The sequence below is a fragment of the Dermochelys coriacea genome, chromosome 4 (genome assembly GCF_009764565.3).
Source record: "Dermochelys coriacea isolate rDerCor1 chromosome 4, rDerCor1.pri.v4, whole genome shotgun sequence".
In the NCBI taxonomy this organism is placed as follows: domain Eukaryota; kingdom Metazoa; phylum Chordata; order Testudines; family Dermochelyidae; genus Dermochelys; species Dermochelys coriacea.
Genome location: NC_050071.1, coordinates 54012659 through 54035759, shown reverse-complemented (window position 1 = coordinate 54035759; position 23101 = coordinate 54012659). Strand labels below are relative to the sequence as shown.

At 40.4% G+C, this 23101-nt stretch overlaps 1 protein-coding gene across 1 annotated transcript; it reads right to left on the bottom strand.

Moving 5' to 3' along the window:
• Window positions 1–3155: 3155 nt before the first annotated feature.
• On the bottom strand, window positions 3156–22178 carry ZNF330 (zinc finger protein 330). Its single transcript, XM_038399970.2, has 10 exons — window positions 22040–22178; window positions 17618–17747; window positions 17325–17344; window positions 17160–17230; window positions 12715–12794; window positions 11004–11130; window positions 9721–9825; window positions 7033–7079; window positions 5570–5687; window positions 3156–4643 (listed from the first exon to the last, which is right to left on the bottom strand). Exons 2-10 carry the CDS (start codon window positions 17735–17737, stop codon window positions 4366–4368), a joined length of 966 nt encoding a protein of 321 aa, XP_038255898.1. The 5' UTR covers window positions 17738–17747; window positions 22040–22178; the 3' UTR covers window positions 3156–4365.
• Between the last annotated feature and the right edge of the window lie 923 nt (window positions 22179–23101).

Below are 23101 nucleotides of genomic sequence, written 5' to 3'. Positions count from 1 at the left end.
TCTTCATCCACTTGTTAAACCTTGTGACATTGAGAATGGCTCTGATACTGCCTAGTGCACTTCAGTACAATGATGAAGATGGAGTAGAACCCAGAGAACCTTTCTTCTAAGCAAAAGCTCTCTATCATTCTCATATTCAGAGGATATTTTGTTCTGGATCAGATTGTTTTACTGGGTTGTTGGACAGGGCGATTGGATTAAAAAATGGATGGGGTAGAGCCCGCAGCTCAGGGAGTATCTCTGGCTCACTGTTTCCCTGACACATTTGTCTGTGATCAGTGAAAACTCATCTTCTAGGAAATGGGAAATCCTGCCCCCTAGCTTCAGCTTTGGGTGGAGGGCTATGCAATCTTTATCATAAAGTGGATTGGGGGTAGGGGGGAAGGTGGGCTGAGCTTGTGCTCTCTCTATGACACTAATGTTGTTGCCAATCAATGGGCAATTAAAATTGGTTAGTACTTTAGAATGATCTTCACATTAATTTGCCTGAAGTAAAAACAGCAGCTCTGCCGTGGGATTGATCAACAGTCTGTCACTGGTGCTAAATTCCACTTTCATTTGTATTCCAGTGTATTACGTCCACAGGAGCACTCAATGAATTCATCACGAGCAGGTATAATCATTCCATCATTACACCACCAAGGTGTAATTTGAGGACCTGAAGACTCACGGGTCTTTACTGCAATTGTTTCAAACCCCACGTAGACCTTTCACTAAATGGTCAAGAATGAGAGCAGTTAAAGCATAAAGTGTTCTAAGTTTATGAAGTGTTACTCATAACTGTCAAGGGTCCCCAGTTTCACATCAGAAATTATCCTGATCTCGCTTCAGCCTAACGTTGTCCTTCATCAAGGGCAGGGATTTTTAAACCGAACAAACAGCAGCACACACTGAGGCATTTATAAAGAGAATCCATCTGTTTTCTAACTTTTGTTACTCTTTCCAAAACTTACAGGCTTCCCTCATTATCCTAGAGGCACTCCTCGACCCATTACATTGTCTCTTGGCATTCAGAAGAGAAACGAAGCGTCCCCTGCTCTCTGACTGGAAACTGATTAGGTTGAGCCACTCCAAAAAGCAGCACTTTGAACTTGGCTAGCCTCTTAAAAACCTCACTGAACTGAACCTCACAACATCTTTGCGAGGTAGGTAAGTAGGTAATGTCTGTTTTATACCTGGGGGAACCAAGCTCCAGAGGCAGGCAGTAACCTCCCCCTGAACATACCAGAAGTCAGTGGTAGAAACATGAATGCATGTGCTCTGCTACACCCCTTTATCAGAAGACTTGATAAATTTGTTTTGGCGTCCTTAATAGCTGCTGCGTGCAGTACATCCTTGTGTTGTGGCATTATCTTACGATAGAGTGTGATGGCAAAGACAGGAACATGAATTAGCAAAGAAGGATTTATCTTGCAAAGAGATTACCATTGCAAGGACATTTCAATGAGAACATGAATAATTCTTTACTTTGATGATGATGATGAATGCTTTAACATCAGCAATCCCTGGCAAAGCCGTTGACAGCAATAGATTTCACAACAGGAAAATCTGTCTCCCCGAGCCAAGAACATTAATAGAATTTAATTCCAGTAAATAATAAACATTTGCAGATGACACACAATTTCAATATTAAACGTAACAAAGAACACGCATCCTTTCGGCACTCCTAAGACTTTGTCCTAGCACTTAATTATTTTGCATATGATCACTCAAGATCTGCAACTAGTCAGCTTTTGTCTGTAGAATCACCAGGGGAAATACCTGTGCCTAACAGAGTTAAGCATAGGCTGAACTGGAGCCTACACTCCTAGTGCTGATTTCACAATTTAATAATTAGTAATAGGAAGGCACTGTCCCATTTTCCTTCCCTCTGTATTTCCCAAAGTATGGGATATACTTCCCAATGGGGGTGTGAAAGATTAGCCCTGGGGATATGGAAAATGGATACATTCAAATGGTTAGGTCTTTAATGAACAACTGAATAGGACCCCAGTTGGTTTCATTTTTCTGAAGGGGGATTCAGCTTTCAAAAGTCTGGGAAATGCTGCTTCACCTGGTCTCCCTTCTGAGGTTTGATCATGGAGTATTTGATGTGATTGGCCCAGTTTGTCATGTACACTAGCACATCTTCTTATTCAGTCATAACCAAGTTGCACTGTGCATCTGTTTATTTTTATCTTAGCGATATTTACGTTTCCATATCTCTCAAACATTTGGGATGCAAAGCATATAGGAGAGGTTCTATATTAATTGATCTAAGATAATGCATAGCACTCAGAAAGAAAAAGCCACTGCTGTGAATTCTCCTCTTCCATCTCTACAGTCATGCTTCTTCTGGTGCTCTTCAAAACAATGGCTGGAACCCCTTTTTATGGATGAAATAAGCAAGCCACCTCCTAGACAGCTAGCTGAAAGAGGGATCTCATGCCCAAACTAAAACAGCAAAGGCCGTGATTGTGTGTCTCAGTCATGTTTTGTTAGGAACTCCAAATTAGGCAATTCCACTGTCACTATATATGGTGCTCTGTGGCATCTGCACCATAACCTAATGAGAAATCCTCTTCCATAAAGAGAACATAAAATACATTTTATGAAGTGTTATTAAAAATTATAAAATGGCATTTGGAAATTCTGTATTCTGCTGGGTCAATAATGATATCAAAGGTCTATTCATCCATTTATATGGCTTACCATTGCTGTAGAATGTGAATGCCTCATAATTATCCTTACACCACCCTTTTGGAAGTGAGGAAGCACAGATGGGGGGAACTGAGCCCCAGCCCCTCAATGGTATTTAGGCACTATCAGAGAAACTAAGTGACTTGCATAGGGCCACATTCCAACTCCTGGTTCTCTGGTCTTTCAGGCAGGAATTATTCAGCTGAATTGCAAATGCATCAGAGAAAATTGCCAGTGCTTCTCTTTTTTTTAATCCATTAGCTCCATTTGAAGTGTCATAACACTTCAACTGGGTGGATCAAAGCACCTGGCTCTGCTGCAAGATGGCACGCTATGGTCAACCTGAATAGTGATGAGAGGAAGAAGGCAATTTATTAAAAGCTGGGGAAGATGTACCTAGCAAGCAAAGCAGAAAGTATGTGTCTATGTGCACACACACATGTCACTGCTGTATGGAAAGTATTACTGGAAGAAACTGGAAGGAAAAAAGATATTTATTTGGAGTTACACCAAGTTCCAGGTCCATTTTTTTACTTTAAACAATTTAAGTTGGAACTGTTTCTTGGAAGAATCACATGACTTTCAAAAAAGCAGCAAATAATTCCTAATATTTTGATTTATAAAGTCATTAGCGTCAGCAAGACACTCCAAAGCGTACATCACTTCTTGTGTGGTTGTGACAGTCTTGTACCAACAAGGAATGGGGTACTATTCCAACAGAACAAACACACCCTATTGTTATCTTATATTAACAAAAATCCTAGGTGTGATTCTTATTGAATCTTTGATTTCTTCCTGCTGCAATGCTGGTGAAGGGGTAGAATAGACTAGTTACCGCCTTCTTGACCCCTCTTTGCAAACAATGACAATACTATACTAAAAGAAAGTGATGGCTTTTATTGGGTAGGAAGGATGTATTAACATTTTTATTGGGTAGGAAGGATGTATTAACATTTTTATTGTGATAAATAAACCTTTTGATCTTATGTATGTAGGTGACACAATAGGTAATTGTGCATAATGTCTATGATTAATGTATAATGTTCAAAAAGGCATGGAATGATAATCTTCAAGAAATATGTTATGGGGAAATGTATTGATCTGCCTCGCCTACATGAAATGGTAAAGTTATTTTAATTTCAGTTTATATTTGGCTCATGATAGGCCTAAAATAAGTGCTTTCCAAGTCCTCAGTCCAGACCAATATTTATGAAAACTCACTACAGAATGCTGCTGACTCTTACTTTGTAGGCCAAAAATGGATACAGCCACCCATTTACACCACTATATATAATTTATGAAATCTGATTACAGAATTACAGTCAAAATTACTCAAGAAAAATAACTTAAATTCTGATGAACAGAAACAAATCTCTTTACCCTCCTACACTCCCAACTTTGGGATGGGGAAGGAGACATTAATCTATTACACTCAGTAATCGTGAGATCCAAACCACTTAGATGAACGTTTATATTCATGCAAGTAACCAATTCTCCTCTGCACACCCTCACCTTACACACACACACACACACACACCTCACCTTGAGATTCTACAGAAGTTCCATGCCATTTTTCCCTAATAAGCTTTGAAGCTTAAGTGCCTGGCAGAGCTATTCTAGTGGCACGCATAAAGCACTCCTATACTTATGCCTTCCAAATGCTTTATGGCTCCTCACTATGTAATCTTAGTCTTCAGCTTCTTCATAGTGGGCATAGCCACTAGCATAGGTCCTTCCTAAATTCAAGTTACTGAATAAATCTGTGGTCTCTGTTTCAGAATCCTTCCCTCCCTCCTCATTGTCTTCCTCATCGTCATCCTCTGCTTCATCCTCTTCATATTCGTCGTCATGGTCACCTGCATCTCCATCCTTGCCTGATGAGAGGTTCTTCCAGTAGGCATCATAGCCAGAAGCTCCATCTGCCTCTTCACCTCCTGTCTGCCGGCCAAACTTCAGAGAGCGTGCTGTGAATAGACAAATAGTTAAATTCTTATTTTTCAGCCTCAGTCATAAGACACCCACTCATCAGTGGAGCATTTGACATTTCTCCATCTACCATCAATCTTTACCACCTACTTAAGAGCACACTGTCAGCAAACAGCCCAGTACTACAATGATCAGTCTCTTGAGAGATTTTAACTGGTTATTTTCAGGTTGAATCCTTAAAGTAGAGCACCTAACTAAGACAGACCCTTTTTCTGCTGTTCCCCATCCAAAATATCCTATCTCCAGAGATATTCATACATACAATAATATATCAGATATTTTATTTAGATCATAAACTCTGCAGGACCAGAACTTTGCCTGTAGAGCACACTTTTGGTACTGTAATATGTACATAAATGTGTAGATTTTAATATGATTTAAGATTCTAATATGTAGATACATAGCACCAAAGATAATGTATTTTTATGAATAAGCAGTGTTGAGTAAGCAGACTCATATGGGTATCTTCTAATGAATTTCAGCATGCTATTTCTTGATGGTGAAATAAGAAGTGACAGAGCAGAAGTAAACAGTGATCATGGGTGCTTCTTCCTTACAGCAAAACTTGAAAGTAGCACTCAAATTCATAACATTGTCAACATCCAGGGCACAAATAGCAGTCCTAATGAAGAGAAGCTGCAGCTCAGAGTCAGCAACAACTCAGACCAAGTTCTCTCAATATAAATGTGACAAACTCCCCAAAATATTCCAAAGCATCCAAGAACTTCAACATTCCCATACACATAAACATCCCTACACGGCAACCAATGGCATCACACATTGCCAGTTTAAAAAGATGAACATATTAAGTGTTCAAACACAGAAAATAAGACTCCTAGTAAATTGACTTGCTAAATCAGAGACAAAGCATTTGTTCCATTAGCCTTTAAAGGACAGTCCTTACTTGACATGCTCAGATCCTTTGTCTCCTGAGTTTCATGCCCACATTTAGGGCAAGGAGGCTCTTTTCCCTTTTCTTGCTTAAAAACCTTGCTTCGGGTGTGATCATCACAGAAACAAGCCTGAAGGGTGGAAAGAGGATAATGAAAAGGATAAAAGTTATAGTCTCAACATAATACTCTTCAGCAGGCAAAAAAAAGTTAAATTTCTAACAGCACCAGGGTAATCTGGTTGAGATTAAAATTTAACGAGTTCTTTCTGTAGCAGGACTGGAATTCATGTACAATCTACCCACTAAATTGCTTCTGTGTTGGACAAGGTTCCACTGCCTTCTGGGGAAGGGAAGCCAGGAGGATGCCGGAACTGGGAAAAGAGGATGGTGGCAGAGGAAGCAGGGTCCTCAAGGAGTGCCTCATCTTGGAAGTTGTCAGCCGGGAGGCTGGCTCCAGGGGAGAGCTGGCCTCAGTCAGTGGGAGCACAGTCTGATAGACCTCAGCCATATGGATATTGGGTTAGTCCAACAAGTTAAAAGAAAACAAAACTAAACTTCAAATGTCTGTCTTGCAGGACAGTGTGTTCATTGTCCTGCTAAACAGAACCTCTCCCTGCCACGGTCAGTCAGTTTGTATTTAAAAGAAGACACCAATGTGAATTAGTACTAATTAAGCACCAACAGTGTGCTCAGCACTGTCCAAGACACCTCAATAAAGACAGTTCCTGCTCTGAACTCTGAGGCACACAGAGTAAGAATAGGAGACTAAGAGAATGGGGTTAATTAAATTGATTCATTTTATTTATTTAAATTGTCCCTCAATGAAAAATTTTGGGGTAGACAGTGCATTTGATTTGATGTAAGACTTTAGGAATGATCCAAAGGAGGAAAAGGTGGAGGCCTGGCATACTGGAATGGGAGAATCATATGCTCAGTGCAGAGGAAGCAGCATTGAAGACTGTATGAAAATGGGAGCAGGAAACAACTGAGAAGAGCCTGGCTACACTAACACAACTGAAGGCTGGGGGGCGAGAGGGTGTGTTTGTGGGGGCAGGGGGAAATTATACCAAATGAGATGAGAGACCCAGGCCAGGATGGAGTCATCACAGGGCCTCGAAAGCAAGAATGAGAAATTGAGAACTTAAAAGTGCTGGACAATAGAGTGCCAGTGAAGGCATATGAGGAAGGGCGTGATGAGGTCTGAACAATGGGAGATCATTTTAGCAGTTGTTTTAGCAGCTAGATGGACTGGGAGGAATCAGTGTGTGATCTGGGAACCCAAAAAGGAGGTGAGAGAATCAAAGCAAGACATAATGGGGCACAGACAAGTATTTGAGCCATATGGCCCTTAGGTCATACAGAAGGTATGAGTTTTCTATATATTGTGGAGGGCGATGTGACAAGACTTGGTACCAGGAGGACATGTAAGGAGAAGGAGTTACAATTATAGCTATTTTAAGTATCTGTATTTTTACCTTACAACGCAGGCATGAATGCTGCCCAAGACGATTACAGGAAACACCTGAGGAAAAAATGGATAACATCAATCTTTGAAAATGCAAGGTAACTTGGCTCTTTTCTTCTACTTTATACATCCAGATCAGCTCTCCAGTTCAATGGGTAGCCTAAAATCACCAGTGTCACCAAACAAAATGAAAAGATAATATGGGGAAATACATATTTATCCAAATATTATATTATTTGAAAGGGCCCTTCATTTCTCAGCAACTTTTCCTGATCAACAGTTCCCAAAGCTACCCAACTGCAGAGTTGTCTGCCCCTGAAGTTCTGAACATACAAAATCATTTACTTTTATACTCTAAGTTCAATGTATTTTTTGAAGTCCTTACAATAAGTGTACCTTGATACAATCATACCCCTACTCACTGTAGTTACGGTTGTATTGGACTATTTTATCTCTGTTTTTAAGAGTTTTATATAGTGAGTCTACTATTTCATTAATAATTTGGTATAAGTTTGGGAGCAAATGGTCCCTTACCCACTCAAAATAAATTTTTTTTTTAAAAGATTCAAATATTTTTGTGTTCTCACATCTTTACAAATGCGTTGGAGTTGACTGAAACCACAGTTTGTTCACAAGGTGGTTTCACTGCTTCTTTTTTCCTTGTGGTAACAAAACAAAACAAAACCCCCACCAGAGCTGAAAAGTAATTTTAAATGGAATGTAAAGGCAGAATGTTGATTATCCTTATTTTCCTAATTTGAAAAGGATTTGATGCTTAGCAACTTGCAAAATTGAGCTGTCTGCGAGTAGTTTTATAAAGAATTGTCTGTCACGTCCTTATTTAAATCATACCTCATTACATTATTTACATATACAATCTAGTGTAATGTTATTGATAGCAAATACACAAGTACCAAGGAGAAGAACTGGGTTGATGGTGTCTTTTTGAAATCAAGGTTGCCTTAATATTTTCATGTTGTTACTTTCATCTCCACAACAGGGAGTACTGTAAATGAAATGAAATAGGATTTTATGCCTAAATGAGGCTTGTCGGATAAAGAATGCATGAACATGCACAGCTTGTTTTGAATCTTTACAAACATTTTATCATGTGCGTTGTTTATAACCAAACCGTCATCTCTCTCTCTCATCCAACCGTGAGAACAAGCTTTTAAAGCTTCAGAAATGGACAGGAGGGATTCTTCCTTTTGTGAAAGCTGAGCAAGGGCATGGGATCTGTCATATTCAAAGGCACCGTGAATTGTAATTAGTACATTAAAGTATTCCCACGAGTAGTCTGCACTTTTAAATGTTTTGTTTTTTACAGTTATGTTTTATATTTCAAATTTATGAAATAGAACATTTTTTGAAGCTAGAGTGGGATTTGGCCATATCTTTTTGACAATATTAGTTTTATATTAAATTTAAACACACAGTCCATCTCTTTAGTAGAACTACCCTGCACTGTAGAATGTGTAACACTTGTACAGTAACTTCTTCACTCACTGTAACATCACAGCTGTGAATTAAGAGTCAACCCATCAAGAGGAAATTATCCCTTTTGAGCAGCAGTTGCTCCTCCAATGGTGCTTCACAGGATGGCATTCTGGCACTACATAAAGGGGAGCTAATCAAGGCTCAGGCAACAGTTGGCAGGGGAAAAAAGGGATGAGAGATGAAAAGGAGAGGGAAGACTTAGAAAAATAGATTATAAAATTTAAATCAGGAATATTTTGAATCATGAGCTACCATTGGGGCCAAGAGCTTAGTAGATTCAATCATGGATTGTGCATTTATATGGACAACAAGAACGTGTAGTCAGGATAGCAAGGATTTAAAAAAAAAAAAAAAGGCAAAACCAAACACAACCAAGTTTTGAAAGCAATATAAACCCTCATGGGTCGGGCATAAGCCATCCCCTAATTAAGAAGAAGAAAATTATCCTATGGACAATGTTTCATTCATGCCTCCGACCACGTTTTTTCATCTTCCTCTGGAACTGGCTATCGCTGGATACTGAACTAGCTAGACCACTAGTCTGATCTGATATTACAATTCCTCTGTTCCTGTAAGGTTTCAAGTCCATCTGAGGTTTTTAAGTTTTGCCCACATGATTTTATGGCTGTACCAGACCCCCTATGGTAATCAAAATGTTGATAGTTTGTAGTTTCCTGTTCTTTAGTCTATGTATTAAGGTATGTGTTGTTAAAATATGAATGTTGGCCCTTTGAATGATATTGGAGAGAGAGACAGACAGACAGACATACAAAGTCCATTGATTTAGGGCTTTGGATAAAAATAAAAAACTTCACCACTCCTTCTGCATCCTTCTCACTCCTCTTCATGCCTTCATCTGTGCTGTATTCTACACGATAGGCCAGGTGCCTGATTAAAGTCCCTTCTCAAAACTCACTTCTTCAGATACTAACCCACATTAACTAAAAAAATCTTGTCTTCTATTCAAGGAGTTCAAGCTGAACCACAAGGAATCTGGGAAAGTGCAGCCATGCTAGACAGAGCCGACATAGTTTTTCTTGTCGGTCCCTTAAAAATACCTATTGCCTAACCAGCTGGAATAATCACACTGGACAAGTGAAATACCAGGCCATTTTTCACCACCTAAGCAGGTATTATTAAACAACAGGAAGAAGTGAATCTGCTTAACATTGGTGAAAGGGGTTTTAAGTGGATAACTTACATTTAAATGTCTCTGCCTCCAAAACTTGGCAGCTGGCTTGATGCTCAAACTGATCATCTTCACAGAGGAAATTATGACAAAAAGAGCAACTGAATATTCTGCCTCCTACAAGATTTATCAAGACAAATAGAAAAAACAGCAAGCACGGGTTAAAAAACCAACTCCTCTCTTTTACTCATGCAACTTAGGCAGCTTTACATGGGTTTGACTAAGAATAAATTTTCTCTTCTGTCACAAAACACTTAAGAAGAAAATTCTATATTAAACATTGTCCATCTGGCATTATGCTGACATATACTACATATTATAATGACACAGGCTAGCATAAAAATGAAGCAAGGAACACTACTGTTCATTTTATTCTTATAATGTTTTGGTTTGATTATGGCTGAAAGAGATCATGTTAAGACATTTTTTGGGCCAAAATATCCCTTTTCCATGCTCACCATCCCCTCTCCAAAATATAAATTGGGTTCAAATACACAATTGGAACTCCACAATTGGAGACTGGTGTGGTTTGATCAAGGAGCTGGGTACCAAAGGAAACAAAACACCTCTTCTAGTGCAAGGAAAGGAGCAAGAATACCAGAGAGTCAGCCAGTGTTTACACAACCTGTTGGAGTGATATAATTACACAAGGCTCTCAAACACTAAGGTGATGAATGCAATATAAATGTCTAAGTAGATGACATAAATACTCCTGAGTTGTAATCCCGTTTTAGACAGATTACCTATATGCTCTTGGGCACGTAATTTAAATTCTGTCTCAGTTTACCCATTGTAAAATGGGGATGATTCTTAGTGAGCTTCCAGGTGTGTTTTAAAGATTAGCTAATATTTTTGGAGTGCTTTGAAGCTGTAAAATGCAACATTAAGTGTTGAGTGTTACAATAATCTAGATGAGGGATTCTCAACTTCTTTCTCTTTGCCCCCCCAACCCCAAACATGCTATAAAAACTCCGTGGCCCACCTGTGCCACAATAACTGGTTTTCTGCATATAAAAGCCAGGGCCAGCATTAGGGGGTAGCAAACCGGGCAACTGCCTGGGGCCCTCACAAAGCTACCAGGCTTTGACTTCAGGTGGCAGGACTCAGGGCCCTGGGCTTCAGGCCCATGCAGTGGGCTTCAGCTTTCTACTCTGGACCCCAGCAAGTCTAATGCTGGCTCTGCTTGGCAGCCCCCCTGAAACCTGTTTGTGGCCCCCCAGGGGGCCCCAGACCACTGGTTGAGACACTATAGGCAAAAAATTAGTTTTCTTATCCTTCAATCTTAAACAACTTACCATGATCCCAGACACCTCTTTCACACTCAATGCATTCTGCATCTGCAAGAGGGCAGATACAGGCATGTGTGCTGAGACACTTCCTACCATGGCAGACCCAAGCTTCACAGAAATCACAGATTGCACCCTGCAAGCACAGAAAGACATCATCTTGGAACATCTATCATACCAAAAGAGAAATTCTGCTTCTGTACTCTAGTATCCACTCAGGCTATCAGTGGGCTCTTTCCACTTTAGGGGCATGTGGTTTGAGGGGAGGTGAAGGTAAGGCATAATACCTCTTTCACCTTTACACCCAGTAGCTAGAAATGTATCCAGATACTAATCAAGTCCTTTCAATATTCAGCTCATGTTCTCGGCATTCACTTCTGCAGGACTTAATATAATCAACTGCACTTCGGTTTTGCGGTTTTATTTTTTCCATTAATGTCTTGAATCTTATGTGTGAAAAATAGCTTTCTCCCCTATAATTTATGGATATGATCTTGCAGCCTTGTTGACATATATGAGATAACACTCTGGTAAAAATACAATTTATCAAATCAAAGACCACTCAAGCTATTCTTACAGCTTAAATCAACTATTTAGATTTAATAACAAACTCTACACTAGAACTCTGACCTCTTAAGACAGTAAAGGTCATATAACATACCAAAAATAAAGCAATAATTAAGTAATCAGTTTATAAACAATTTATTTTACAGTTAAAGTTACAAGACTACAAAAACTACAAACCTCAATAAACTTCAATTTTAATATTTGACAGAAGATTTCCTATCTCACATATGACAGCAACTTCACAATATACTGTACGCATAGGGATTTAATGGAGTTACATCAACATAAAACTGACATACTGGAGTGAAGAATCAGGCCCACAGAGTTAAGATTCAATGAAAAATCTGTTCCATTTAAGACACAGAATGATTTTGTTGTTGCAAACAGTCCACTACCTAGAGGAGGCAGCTGCAGAGATATATCTACATTAATTTTCCACACAGGAGCCCCATCCCCCTAAATTTTAATTTTTTAAGAATTTCTTTGGCAATATTCACATTTACAAAGAATACTTTTGGTATTTCACAGGGACTTATCACCTAACTATATAAGGGATGAAAATGGAAAATAAGTTACTGATTTACAGAACAATCACTGTAAATAAAATTATTTATGGTTAAACATTGTTCTCAGTGACTGCATTCTAAAAATCTGCATAACTCCATTAGCTTCAATGGTATTAATCTAGATTTACACCATTTTAATGGAGAATGGAACATGGTCTTTACTCATTTAGGTCCCAATCCTGTACATGCTTAACTTTACTTATGTGAATAATCCCACTAAACTCACTGGAGCTACTCAGGTATGTATGTAAAGATACTTAAGTGCATAACTCCACACCACAGGGGCCCCCGCAAAGATACATTGCTCAGGCTTCAGCTTCAGCCTCAGGTGGTGGGGCTCAGGGACCTGGGCTTCAGCCCCATGCGGTGGAGCTTCGGCTTTCTGCCCTGGGCCCCAGCAAGTCTAATGCTGGCCCTGCTTGGAAGCCCCCCTGAAACCTGCCTGAGGCTCCCTAGGGGGCCCCGGACCCCTGGTTGAGAACCACTGTTCTAGTCTGACCTTCTGTACAACACAGACCATAGAATTTTTGAAGAATTCTGCACATTGCTCTCTTCTTCCAAAAGACAACATGCTTTTGTATACATACCACCATTGCAAAGCCAGTACTGTACACGCCAGCATGTTTTATAACACAGTCTGAAGACTTCATCATACATTTTGTTTTCCCTATTAATCCAAAAACAAAAAATTATTTAGAGTCAAAACAATTTAGAGTGAATGACAATGTAACAGCAGTGAAAAATAGGGAATTTTAGCAGTTACTTAAGTACATAAAAGGCAAAAAAAAAAAAAAAAGCAACAAAACAACATGCAACATGCTATCACACCTCCCTCTCTGATCCTCCAGAATAAACTGATTAATTGTTTTTCTTATCCATTTAGGCCCAAATCTTTCTCACCTTACTTCTGAGATTGTAAATTCTGTAGGGCCGGGCCCATGTCTTCCTATGTGTTTTGTAGCCTGCTGAGCACTCTGTCAGCACTTCACAAATCACATAAAAAATTAAAAAACATTTTTTAGATTGCAGAGTCAAACAATCAACATTTTTACCATTCAGTAATAGTGACCATAATGTAATTAAATTTAGCACCCTTGTAGTGGGAAAATATCAAAATATCCCAGCACAGTAACATTTAACTTTTAAAAAAGGAACTACAAAAGAATAAGAATGCTAGTTAGCTGAAAATTAAAAAGAGCCCTCACAAAGGTAAAATACATTCAAGATGCACGAAGACCACTTAAACACACCATAACAGAGGCTCAGACTAAATGTATACCCCTAATCAAAAAAGACAGGAGGACCACCAAAAGAATATCACCATGGCTAAACTTCAGACTAATGCAGGCCATGGCGGGGAGGCAGTGGACGGAATCTGGAAGTCAAATCCTAATGTGGAAAATAGGAAGGAGCACAAACTCGGGCAAGTAAAACATAAAAGTAAAATTAGGCAGACCAAGAAAAAATTTGAGAAGCAACTTGCTAAAGACACAAAAACTAATAGTAAGATTTTTTTTAAGTACATCAGAAGCAGGAAACACACCAAACAGGCAACGGAGCCACAGATAACAAAAGTGTAAAAGGAGCATTCACAGACATCAAGGCCATGGTAGAGAAGCTAAATGAATTCGCTGCAGCAGTCTTCACTGGAGAAGATTTGGGGAAGATACCCACATCAGAGCTATTCTTTTTGGGCATACTCTGCAGTACTGTCCCCGATTAGAACAAATTGATACCCTAAACCAGAGGTGGACAAACTATGGCCCGTGGGCCTGTCCTGCCCGGCCCCTAAGCTCCCAGCTGGGGAGGCTAGCCCCCGGCCCCTTCTCTGCTGTCCCCCCGCAGCCTCAGCTTGCTGCACCGCCAGCACTCTGGGCAGCGGGGCAGCGTGGCTAGCTCCGGCCAGGCGGCGCAGCTGCCAGAGGTAAAGATGCGGGGTCCCGGGGGGCAGTTAGGGGCAGGGGGTCCCGGGAGGGGGTGGTCTGGGGACAAGGAGCAGGGGGGTTGGATGGGCTGGGGGTTCTGAGGGGGGCAGTCAGGGGGAATTAAGTGGGAGGGGGCAGATAGGATGCGGGGGCCAAGCTGTTTGGGGAGGCACAGCCTTCCCTACCCAGCCCTCCATACAGTTTCGCAACCCCGCAACCTCGGGCCAAAACTTTTGCCCACCCCTGCCCTAAACAGTAATAAGTCACCACGATAAGATGCTGCTTATCTAAGAATTCTGAAGGAACTCAAATAGGAAATTTCAGAACTACTAATTGTAGTATAAAGAAAAGGAGTACTTGTGGCACCTTAGAGACTAACAAATTTATTAGAGCATAAGCTTTCATGAGCTACAGCTCACTTCATCGGATGCATTTGATGGAAAAAACAAAACAAAACTTCCCCCCCCCCACCAAATGCATCCGATGACGTGAGCTGTAGTTCACGAAAGCTTATGCTCTAATAAATTTGTTAGTCTCTAAGGTGCCACAAGTACTCCTTTTCTTTTTGCGAATACAGACTAACACGGCTGCTACTCTGAAACCTGTAATTGTAGTATGTAACCTATCACTAAAGTCAGTCTCTGGTCCAGATAACTGGAAATTAACTAATGAATGTCAATTGTTAAAATGGCTTCAGAGGCAATGCTGGCAATTACAGACTAGTAAACCTAATTTCTATACTGGGTGTATTGGTAGAAACTACAGTGAAGAACTAAATGATCAGACACAGAGATAAACATGATTTGTTGGGGAAGAGTCAACAGAGCTTTTGTAAAGGGAAGGTGTGCCTCACTAATCTATTACAGTTCTTTGAAGGAGTCAACAAGCATGTGGATAAGGGTAATCCAGTTGATATAGTGTACTTGCATTTTCAGAAAGCCTTTAACAAAGTCCCTCACCAAAAAGCTCTCTAAGGAAACTATATAGTCATGGCATAAGAGGAATGGTCTTTTCATGGATCAGTAACTAGCTGAAAGACAAGAAACAGAGGACAGGCACAAATGGTCAGTTTTCACAATGGAGAGAAATGAACAGCAGGGTCCCCCATGGATCTGTATTGGGACCTGTGCTGTTCAACATTCACTAATGTTCTGGAAAAGGAGGTTAACAGTGAAGTCACAAAGTTTGTAGACAATGCAAAATTATTCAAGATAGCTGAGTCCAAAGCAGATTGTGAGGAGTTACAATGTTCTACAAGTTAAGAAATGCCACACTTAGAGTTACCTCTGCAACCTTAATTCTGCCCCCTGGTGTGTCTACCTTGTGTACTGGATGAGGCCAAGGTCTGGAAAAAGTAATGTGTGATCATGTATCTAAAGACTATCATAATACATATGCACAAAAGGGCTGAATGGATATTGCACAGGCAACTGCAAATCTTGCATTTCCTATCTTTTGAGTGCTTGACTTTGCAACCTTAATAATGTTCTTTTAACACAGCTTTCATGGTATGCAATTTTCTAATTTTTCCTTAAAAAAAAAAAGTATTAAAAATTCTACCATGTGGAACTGTAAATTAAACCCTCCATTATGCAGCATCAGCAGGTGCTTATAGTACTTTAGCTGCATGACAACCTATATTAGCTAACGGCAGGAAGGGTGGGGAAGGACTGCTGGAGTTATGTGCTGGATATGGAGGGGTGGCTGGGGTCTCATCAGCATGGCTCTCTGTCCCCTTTCAGGAGTTTGGGGGAGCTGGTGCCCTATATGATACACCTAAAGGGGGGAACATTTTTAACAACTTTATAACTCAGGAGAATTTCATGGGACAAGAAAGCAAAAGGCATACTTCTAGCCCTCAGGCTTTGTCCCTACCTAATTTTGAAGGCCCATTACAAACAATGAAGGTGTTAGAACTTCTTTAAAAATAGAGGGTTGGAATGCTTTTATGAAAAATTTTAGGCAACCTAAATATAAGAATCACCACCAGCTCACCCTATGATACAAGTACCAAACAATTCTGATGGTCTCTATTGGAAAATCTTGGAAGCTTACATCTTTTTTGTAGGATACTTTTAGGAACATTTTCTTCTCTCTGTAAACATTTTTCACATCGAGATAGACAAGTTCAGCAAGACTCAATTCATTTAAAAGATGTGTAATGCAGAAAATGAACATTCACCATTTTAGTATAGTCTCTAATGAAAGAGAGAAGGGTTGTGAATGATGATATACAGTGGAATAGTATTACACACTAATGGCCTGGTTTTTCAGAAATGCTTAGCATCTGCAGCTCCCTGTGAAGTCAACAGGAATTGCAGGTGGTCATCACCTCTGAAAATCAAACCACAAATCACCAACATGCTTTATGGCAAGTAGAAAATATGTAAAAAATACATGAAAGCTTGTTAAACCAGGAAAGCAACACAATTCGTTTCCAAGTATAAGTAATATTTAGCCCCCATCAGCTCCCCTTTTAAGCAAGCACAAGTGCAAATAAGATTTAGTACCTGATCTAAAGTCCCCTGCCTTCAGTGGGAGTCTTTCCACTCAGTTGAAAGGGCTATGGAGCAGTCCTTTAATGCACGTAAGTACTGTGCTAACAAGTTATACAATATACACATACAAGGCAAACAATTTATCACTGATTTAATTTATACTAAGAAATAAGCAGTGGTGAGAACGTTGTCCTAAAAGCTGCAATATTTCCTGATTAAAAGAGCAGCGTTTTGGCAGACCTTTTAACTTCGCTCGCAGCATCAAGCAATCCCACAGTCAATTATTCAAAGAGAGAGCCAGAATGTAGAATGTTCTCTGTCATAACAAAGAGCTAACCATGTTTTTTTAAACAATAAATATGAGACACAAATCAAGGGCCGAAACCCTTTTGGGGTCAGTGAGACTATTCATGCACACGAGAGTTTGCACAATCAGCCCTCAACGGACAAATTCTCAGCTGGGCAAATTGGCATAGCTCCATGAATTTACACCAGTTGACGATCAGTTTCTAGACAGACCTAGTTAAAATACAGAGAGTTCATATAACAACACAAAAGGAATGCAGTGTAAGGGGGGGGTAGTGTATTTTCTTTGCCAGTTACACTTACCACAATGTGCACAAATAGGCAATTTTTGAACAGAACCACAAAAGTAGCAGAAGGCTCTATTCTTCTGTCGTCTTGTCATATGAAAAAATCAAAACAAAGCATTAAACAAAATCTTTAAAAGTAAAAATAGGTTGAAATGATGATGGGGAAAAAAAGCATATTTACCTTTGGCATTTATCACATTCCTGTGAAATGCAAATTATAAATAGTTATTTTCCCCATGTAAAACAGTGAACAGTTTTTGTAATGATTCTGATATAATTTATAATTAGGCAACCAATAGATATATATTTATATTGAAACACTCAAACTCCTCTTTAAATCAAAGCTTATGATATAACTAAATTACTAGATAAGTACAAAAAATGACTTTCTAATTTAATGCAGCCAGTGTAACCATATCATTGGTTTCACAGAAATTTAAAAATTGGAATCAGAGGTAGTTTTGGTTATTTTACCATTGAAGCATTACAAGGATGTTTAGCTAAATCTATGTTGCCCCTTGAAGCTCTTATCTGCTTTTCACGTTCTCGACGATTCTCAGCCTTCTTGCGTGCACCTGTCTTCTTTTTAGGCATTTTTCTCTCTCTGTCAGAAACAACAAAAAACAATACAGATACACAAATATTTTACACCTATGGAAGCATTAATTAGTCCTTTGTGTTCATGCCCTATAAAGAGAAGTATTATTATATCCGCATCATCTACTTCCACTCATTCCTTTCTCTGAAAGCTCCACCTCTTCGTCTTTGAATGTAATTTAAGGGTCCAATCCCACAAACACTGAATTAGCTGTACTCCCAATGACTTGAATGGAGCTATTCTGTACGAGCTCTGTGCTTGGCAGGATTTGCCATATAATCCATCTGTAAGGTAGTGGTGATGGTTTTCTGTTGTTGCTTTAATTTCGCCACTTTTCTTACTAATGGATCACATATGAAGTTTATTTCTCTCTTTCACTTCCCTCAAATCTAGACACAATCTGGTTATTTCAGTCAAAGAGCACTGTTCTTCAACAGCAAAAGTCAGAGTATTGCTGCAATGCAAACTTAACACTTCACAAACAATTAGAGAGATGTGACTTGATTATAATAATGACCCCACTGAGTCAGACCAATGTTCCATCTGTCTTTCAACAGAGGCTGATGCTAGATGCTTAAAGGTGAATGAACAGAACAGGCAATTATCGAGTGATTCATCCCCTGTCATCCATTCCCAGCTTCTGGCAGTCAAGGGTATGTCTACACTGCCCATGTTACAGAGCAGCTGCGGCAGCATGGTGACGTGGGCAGTGTAGACACGCTTTATCGCCCAGGGAGAGCTCTCCCAGCGATTTAAAAAAAAAAAACAACCCCCGAACAAGCAGTTCGTAGCTTTATCACCGGGAGCCGCAGTGTCTACACTGCTGCTTTTCAGCGCTAAAACTTTCATCGCTCAAGGGAGTGTTTTTTTTATACCCCTGAATGACAAAAGTTTTAGCGCAGAAAGTGGTAGTGTAGACACGGCCTAATCTTAAAATACTAAAGTGGCACAGCTGCACCAGTGCAGCTGTAGCGCTTTGGTGTAGATACTGCCTACGCCGACAGAAAGTGTTCTCCCATCAGCGTAGGTAATCTGTCTCCCCAAGAGTTGGTAGCTAGTTTGACAGAAGAATTCTTCCATCAACCTAGCGCTGTCTACACACAAACTTGGACTGGTTTAAGAATGCCACTCAGGGGTGTGGATTTTCACACCCAACTGATGTAGTGAAACTGACCTAATTTTCTAGTGCAGACCAGGCCTGAGGGACATCCAGCGCATGGGGCTGCATCCCTGACCATCTTGGCTAATAGCCATTGGTGGACTTATTCTCCATGAAATTATGTAATTCTTTTCTGAACCCAGTAATACATTTGGCCTTCACAACATCCCCTGGAAATTAGTTGCACAGGTTGACTGCATTGTGTGAAGAAGTACTTCCTTTTGTTTTAAAGCTGCTGCCTATTAATTTCATAGGGTAACCTCTAATTCTTATGTGAACCCCTAAATACTTTCCCTTTCTCTACTTCTATCATTAGGGTTTAGCGTGACCACACTGGTACACTTGCATACAATGAACTGCAGGATCACAACCCTGAAACAGAAATAAACCCATCACCAATGGCCTCTGATATCTCAAGGTGTAAATCCGTATCTCAAATTTCACTCCAAAAAAGGAAAAAACAAACCAAAAGAGCTTATTTGACAGAACAGTTATTCTGCTGAAGAAAAGGCTCTAGGAGAGCGGTACCACAAATTTCTGTGTAGAGGGCTAAAGAATTTAGTAACTTCTAAAGAAAAACGTTGTTTCCTAAGGAGGAAAAAATACCTATCTTCCCCTCTAATAGAGAAAGCAATATATTGTCCAGTCCAGATATTAAAATTTGCTTTTTGATAACCCACGTAAGTCAGTTTGTTCACCTCTTTGCATTTCGCACCAGGTTTAAATCGTATTAGAGTGTCATATTTTGTATTCAAAATTGCACTGCTGAGCTTCCTGCCGGCAACTGTCATTATTCTGGAGTATGACATTTATGTTGTTTAGACCCCAGTATCAGATTGTAAACTAATTTACATGCTACTTTAATACTGATTTAACAATAAGCACTTTAATGTTTAGTATTTATACACAACCTTGTCATTGTTGATATCAGAGTCAGAGGAACCGAAATGGCAATTTTAATGAAAACCTTCACAGTTCAAAACCAACTGGATACACAGATGACAACAAATGCATAAGATGTGAATGTAAAGAAAGCTGCACTAAAAAAAAATATGGTGCAGGTTTCTTTTAATAAAGACACCATATCAAACAACCCATTCAACACTATGCAATAAACAACAACACTTTGCCCACATATTGTTCTTTTCAAATCTCAAAATGCTTTACAACTATTAATTAATCCTCAACATTTCTATGAGGTAGGTCTCAGCCACATTTTACAGAAGGGTAAGATGAGACTCAGAGAGGTTAAATGTATTGGCAAAAATATACAGGAAATATGTAACAGAATTTCAAGCAGAATACCGGAAACCTAGCCCCTGGTGCCATTCTCTAATCGCTACTTCCCCTCACTGTTAATTCCATACTGGCCTGAGTGACTGTACAGACTAACACGGCTGCTAATCTGAAACCTTGACAGTAATGGTAACCCATGATGTTGTTATGGCTATAATGGGTAGTTGTAACAAATTGCACATCTGAGATAAGAGCCTACTTCCCCCACAAGAGAAATCAATGTTTTTATACAGACTAACATGGCTGCTACTCTGAAACCAATGTTTTTATAGTTAATGAGTTCAAATGTTAACATTTGGAGTAGGCTGTTCTTATCACCCAGATTCATATGTATGACAATTTATACATGTACATCAGTAGGATGCCCCATACAGGGAAGGCAGCTGAAAAACACACCAGAACCATTATTATAAGGAGTATTTGATCAATTAATCCATTTGATTTGAGCCAAACCGGTATGAAATTATATTTTAAATGTCTCCACTGTATTAACATCATTTGGTATTTATATTATTCAGTACAATGACTGCGCATTTATCACTTAACTACCACACCAGCTACCCTCTCTAGTCACAAAACATGTAATGTCCTGCCAATTTTATTTCCTGAATGTCTTGCTCTTTATAGGCTGAATCCTTTAGGTTTTACTCAGGCAAGACTCCCAGGAGCCCTGTAAATACCAGCCAAATTACCTGCTGCCTCCCCTTTAAAATGAATGGCACAACTCTTGTACTGGCACTGGCTGCCTATTTCACCACCATACACAGCAATTAGCTATCAATAAAGAAAATTCTCTACTGCGCCCACCTTTTCTCTTTGGTTATTAAATCAAAATTGCAGGGAACTATTTGATGCACACATTCAAGTAGTTTTATGGCTTGATTTATATTACTAATATTCCATCTAACAAAAATTCAGCTTATTTTTGTTCCTGATTATTTTAGGCTTGACATTTCATCGATGACAGAATATTATTAGCGACCTCTTTGAAAGCTGGTGTCAATCATCCTGGAAAATCTTGCTGGTTAAACTTCAACAGAGTTACTAAAGCAGTAGCCGCTACTGGCAGGATTTAGAAATAAACATGTTTTCTAGAAGTGCTAGAAAACATGTCACTACTCATACAAGATATCTAGTATTGTAAGTCTTTAAACTGTAAGCTCTAGGTAGCAGAGCTTACCAGTATATATTGATTAATGTCCTGCATACATTGTAGGCGCTAAAATAAATAACTTTTTATGTTTTTGGAAACCACTCAGAACCAGGGCAGATTTTATGATTTACTGGACTCTAAGTAAAAGAGGGGCCTAAATCATGAGTTGTCACGCCCCTCAGGTGACCCCGTTTCCAGAAGGTGAGATCAAGTAGGACCTCATGCCAATGGCCCTAACACAGATCAAAGCGGGCTTCTTTGGATCCAGCCTGCGAGGCATTCCCAGAAGCAAAGTCCTCAAACAGTGACGATCCCTTGGAGTCAAGCCAGTGGCTTAAAATACTAAAAGCAAATATTACAGAACACCGTCCGCCTCCAGCTTCATTGCCGCCTTCCGGGGCCAGGGGCGCAGAGTGTCCCAGACCTAGTCAACCTAAGCCCTGGCCAAACCAATGCGAATGGAGATGGCTGCTGCTAAGCCTCGGCACTACGCCAGGGACCCGCTCCCGAGAAGCTGGCTGGCGTTGCCCCCGCCTGCGGGGCGGGGCGGGGCGGGGCGGGGGGGGAAGATCTAGGGTCTCTCCCACCCCTCCGAACGTTGGGACACAAGTAGAACGCCAAAGAGCCCAGCGTTCCTTCCGCCCCGGCTGATCGGGAGCCTGTGCCTCCAAACCTCCCGCTGCCCCTCACCTGGCCCCGCTCCTCCGGCGGTGAATGACTGTGCGGAAGCCGGAACCGGTCCCTCCTTAGCCGCTCTCGGCTTCACACCCAGCCGCTCGCTGTGCAGCCTCGGAGGTTCCGGGCGGCGGCGGCTGGATCCCGGATCCTTTCTCCCGTGCCAGGGGCTCCAGGGCTAGTGTGGCCGCCCGCGATTCATCTCGCGGTGCGGGGCGCACGGGCGCCTTGGAGGCTGAACTTCGAGCGGCCAGGGCCAAAGCGCTGTCTAAAAATGCCCCTTCCGGTGGGTGGCAGCACAAAGCCGGGCGTGCTCAAGCTTGGCAGGTGCTGACGGCCACCGTGACCCTCGATCTTGCACCCAACTCCGAAGCCGAGACCTTGTTTCCTATATGTCTGCGAAGTGACGAGCAGTCCAGGATAAATAATAAATCATGTACAAGGTGCAAAAATAATGCACGTAAATAGACACATTGGAAGCCCAGTGGCCCCATCTGAGCAATCGCCTCTGGTCAGCGTTGCCCCTAGAAATAAAACTAGACTGCAGGGTTTGTGTAATGTTTGCTTTTAGTGTCGGGATAAGCTTTAAATATAAGCGAAGCCAGGAGCTGTCTGGGCTCCTATTGTGCATATGTGCATGCTAAAATCAGAAGTAAGAACTTGATTTATTATATATATTATTATAGAGAGAGTGAGCACCTCTTTGCCAATTTAAAGATAGGTAAGATCTCTACTGGAAAGCATGTACAATCTAACCAGAGTAGGTACAAATAAAGCATGAGAGATGTGATGCAATGTGATTCATCAGAATATTTTACATTGTACCTTTTATTTGTAAGCAGTTGGGGGTGAAATCTCCATTTCCCTGCCAAAGCTCAATCATCATCCCTCCTCCCTCTTGTAAGATGCTGCTTACTGTATTTTCCACTACGTGCATCTGATGAAGTGGGTTCTATCCCATGAAAGCTTATGCCCAAATAAATTTGTTTGTCTCTAAGGTGCCACAAGGACTCCTTGTTGTTTTTACTGATACAGACTATCACCACTACCCCTCTGAAACCTCAATAGCTTTGTATC

Bases quoted from the DNA above. Each gene is read 5' to 3' on its own strand.
- ZNF330 (XM_038399970.2), bottom strand. From the start codon at position 17,737: ATGCCTAAAAAGAAGACAGGTGCACGCAAGAAGGCTGAGAATCGTCGA. The intron at 17,231-17,324 runs GTAAATATGCTT...TCATATGACAAG, and splicing joins GAATGTGATAAATGCCAAAG to ACGACAGAAGAATAGAGCCT. The intron at 7,080-9,720 runs GTAAGTTATCCA...TTTTTTCCTCAG, and splicing joins GGAGGCAGAGACATTTAAAT to GTGTTTCCTGTAATCGTCTT.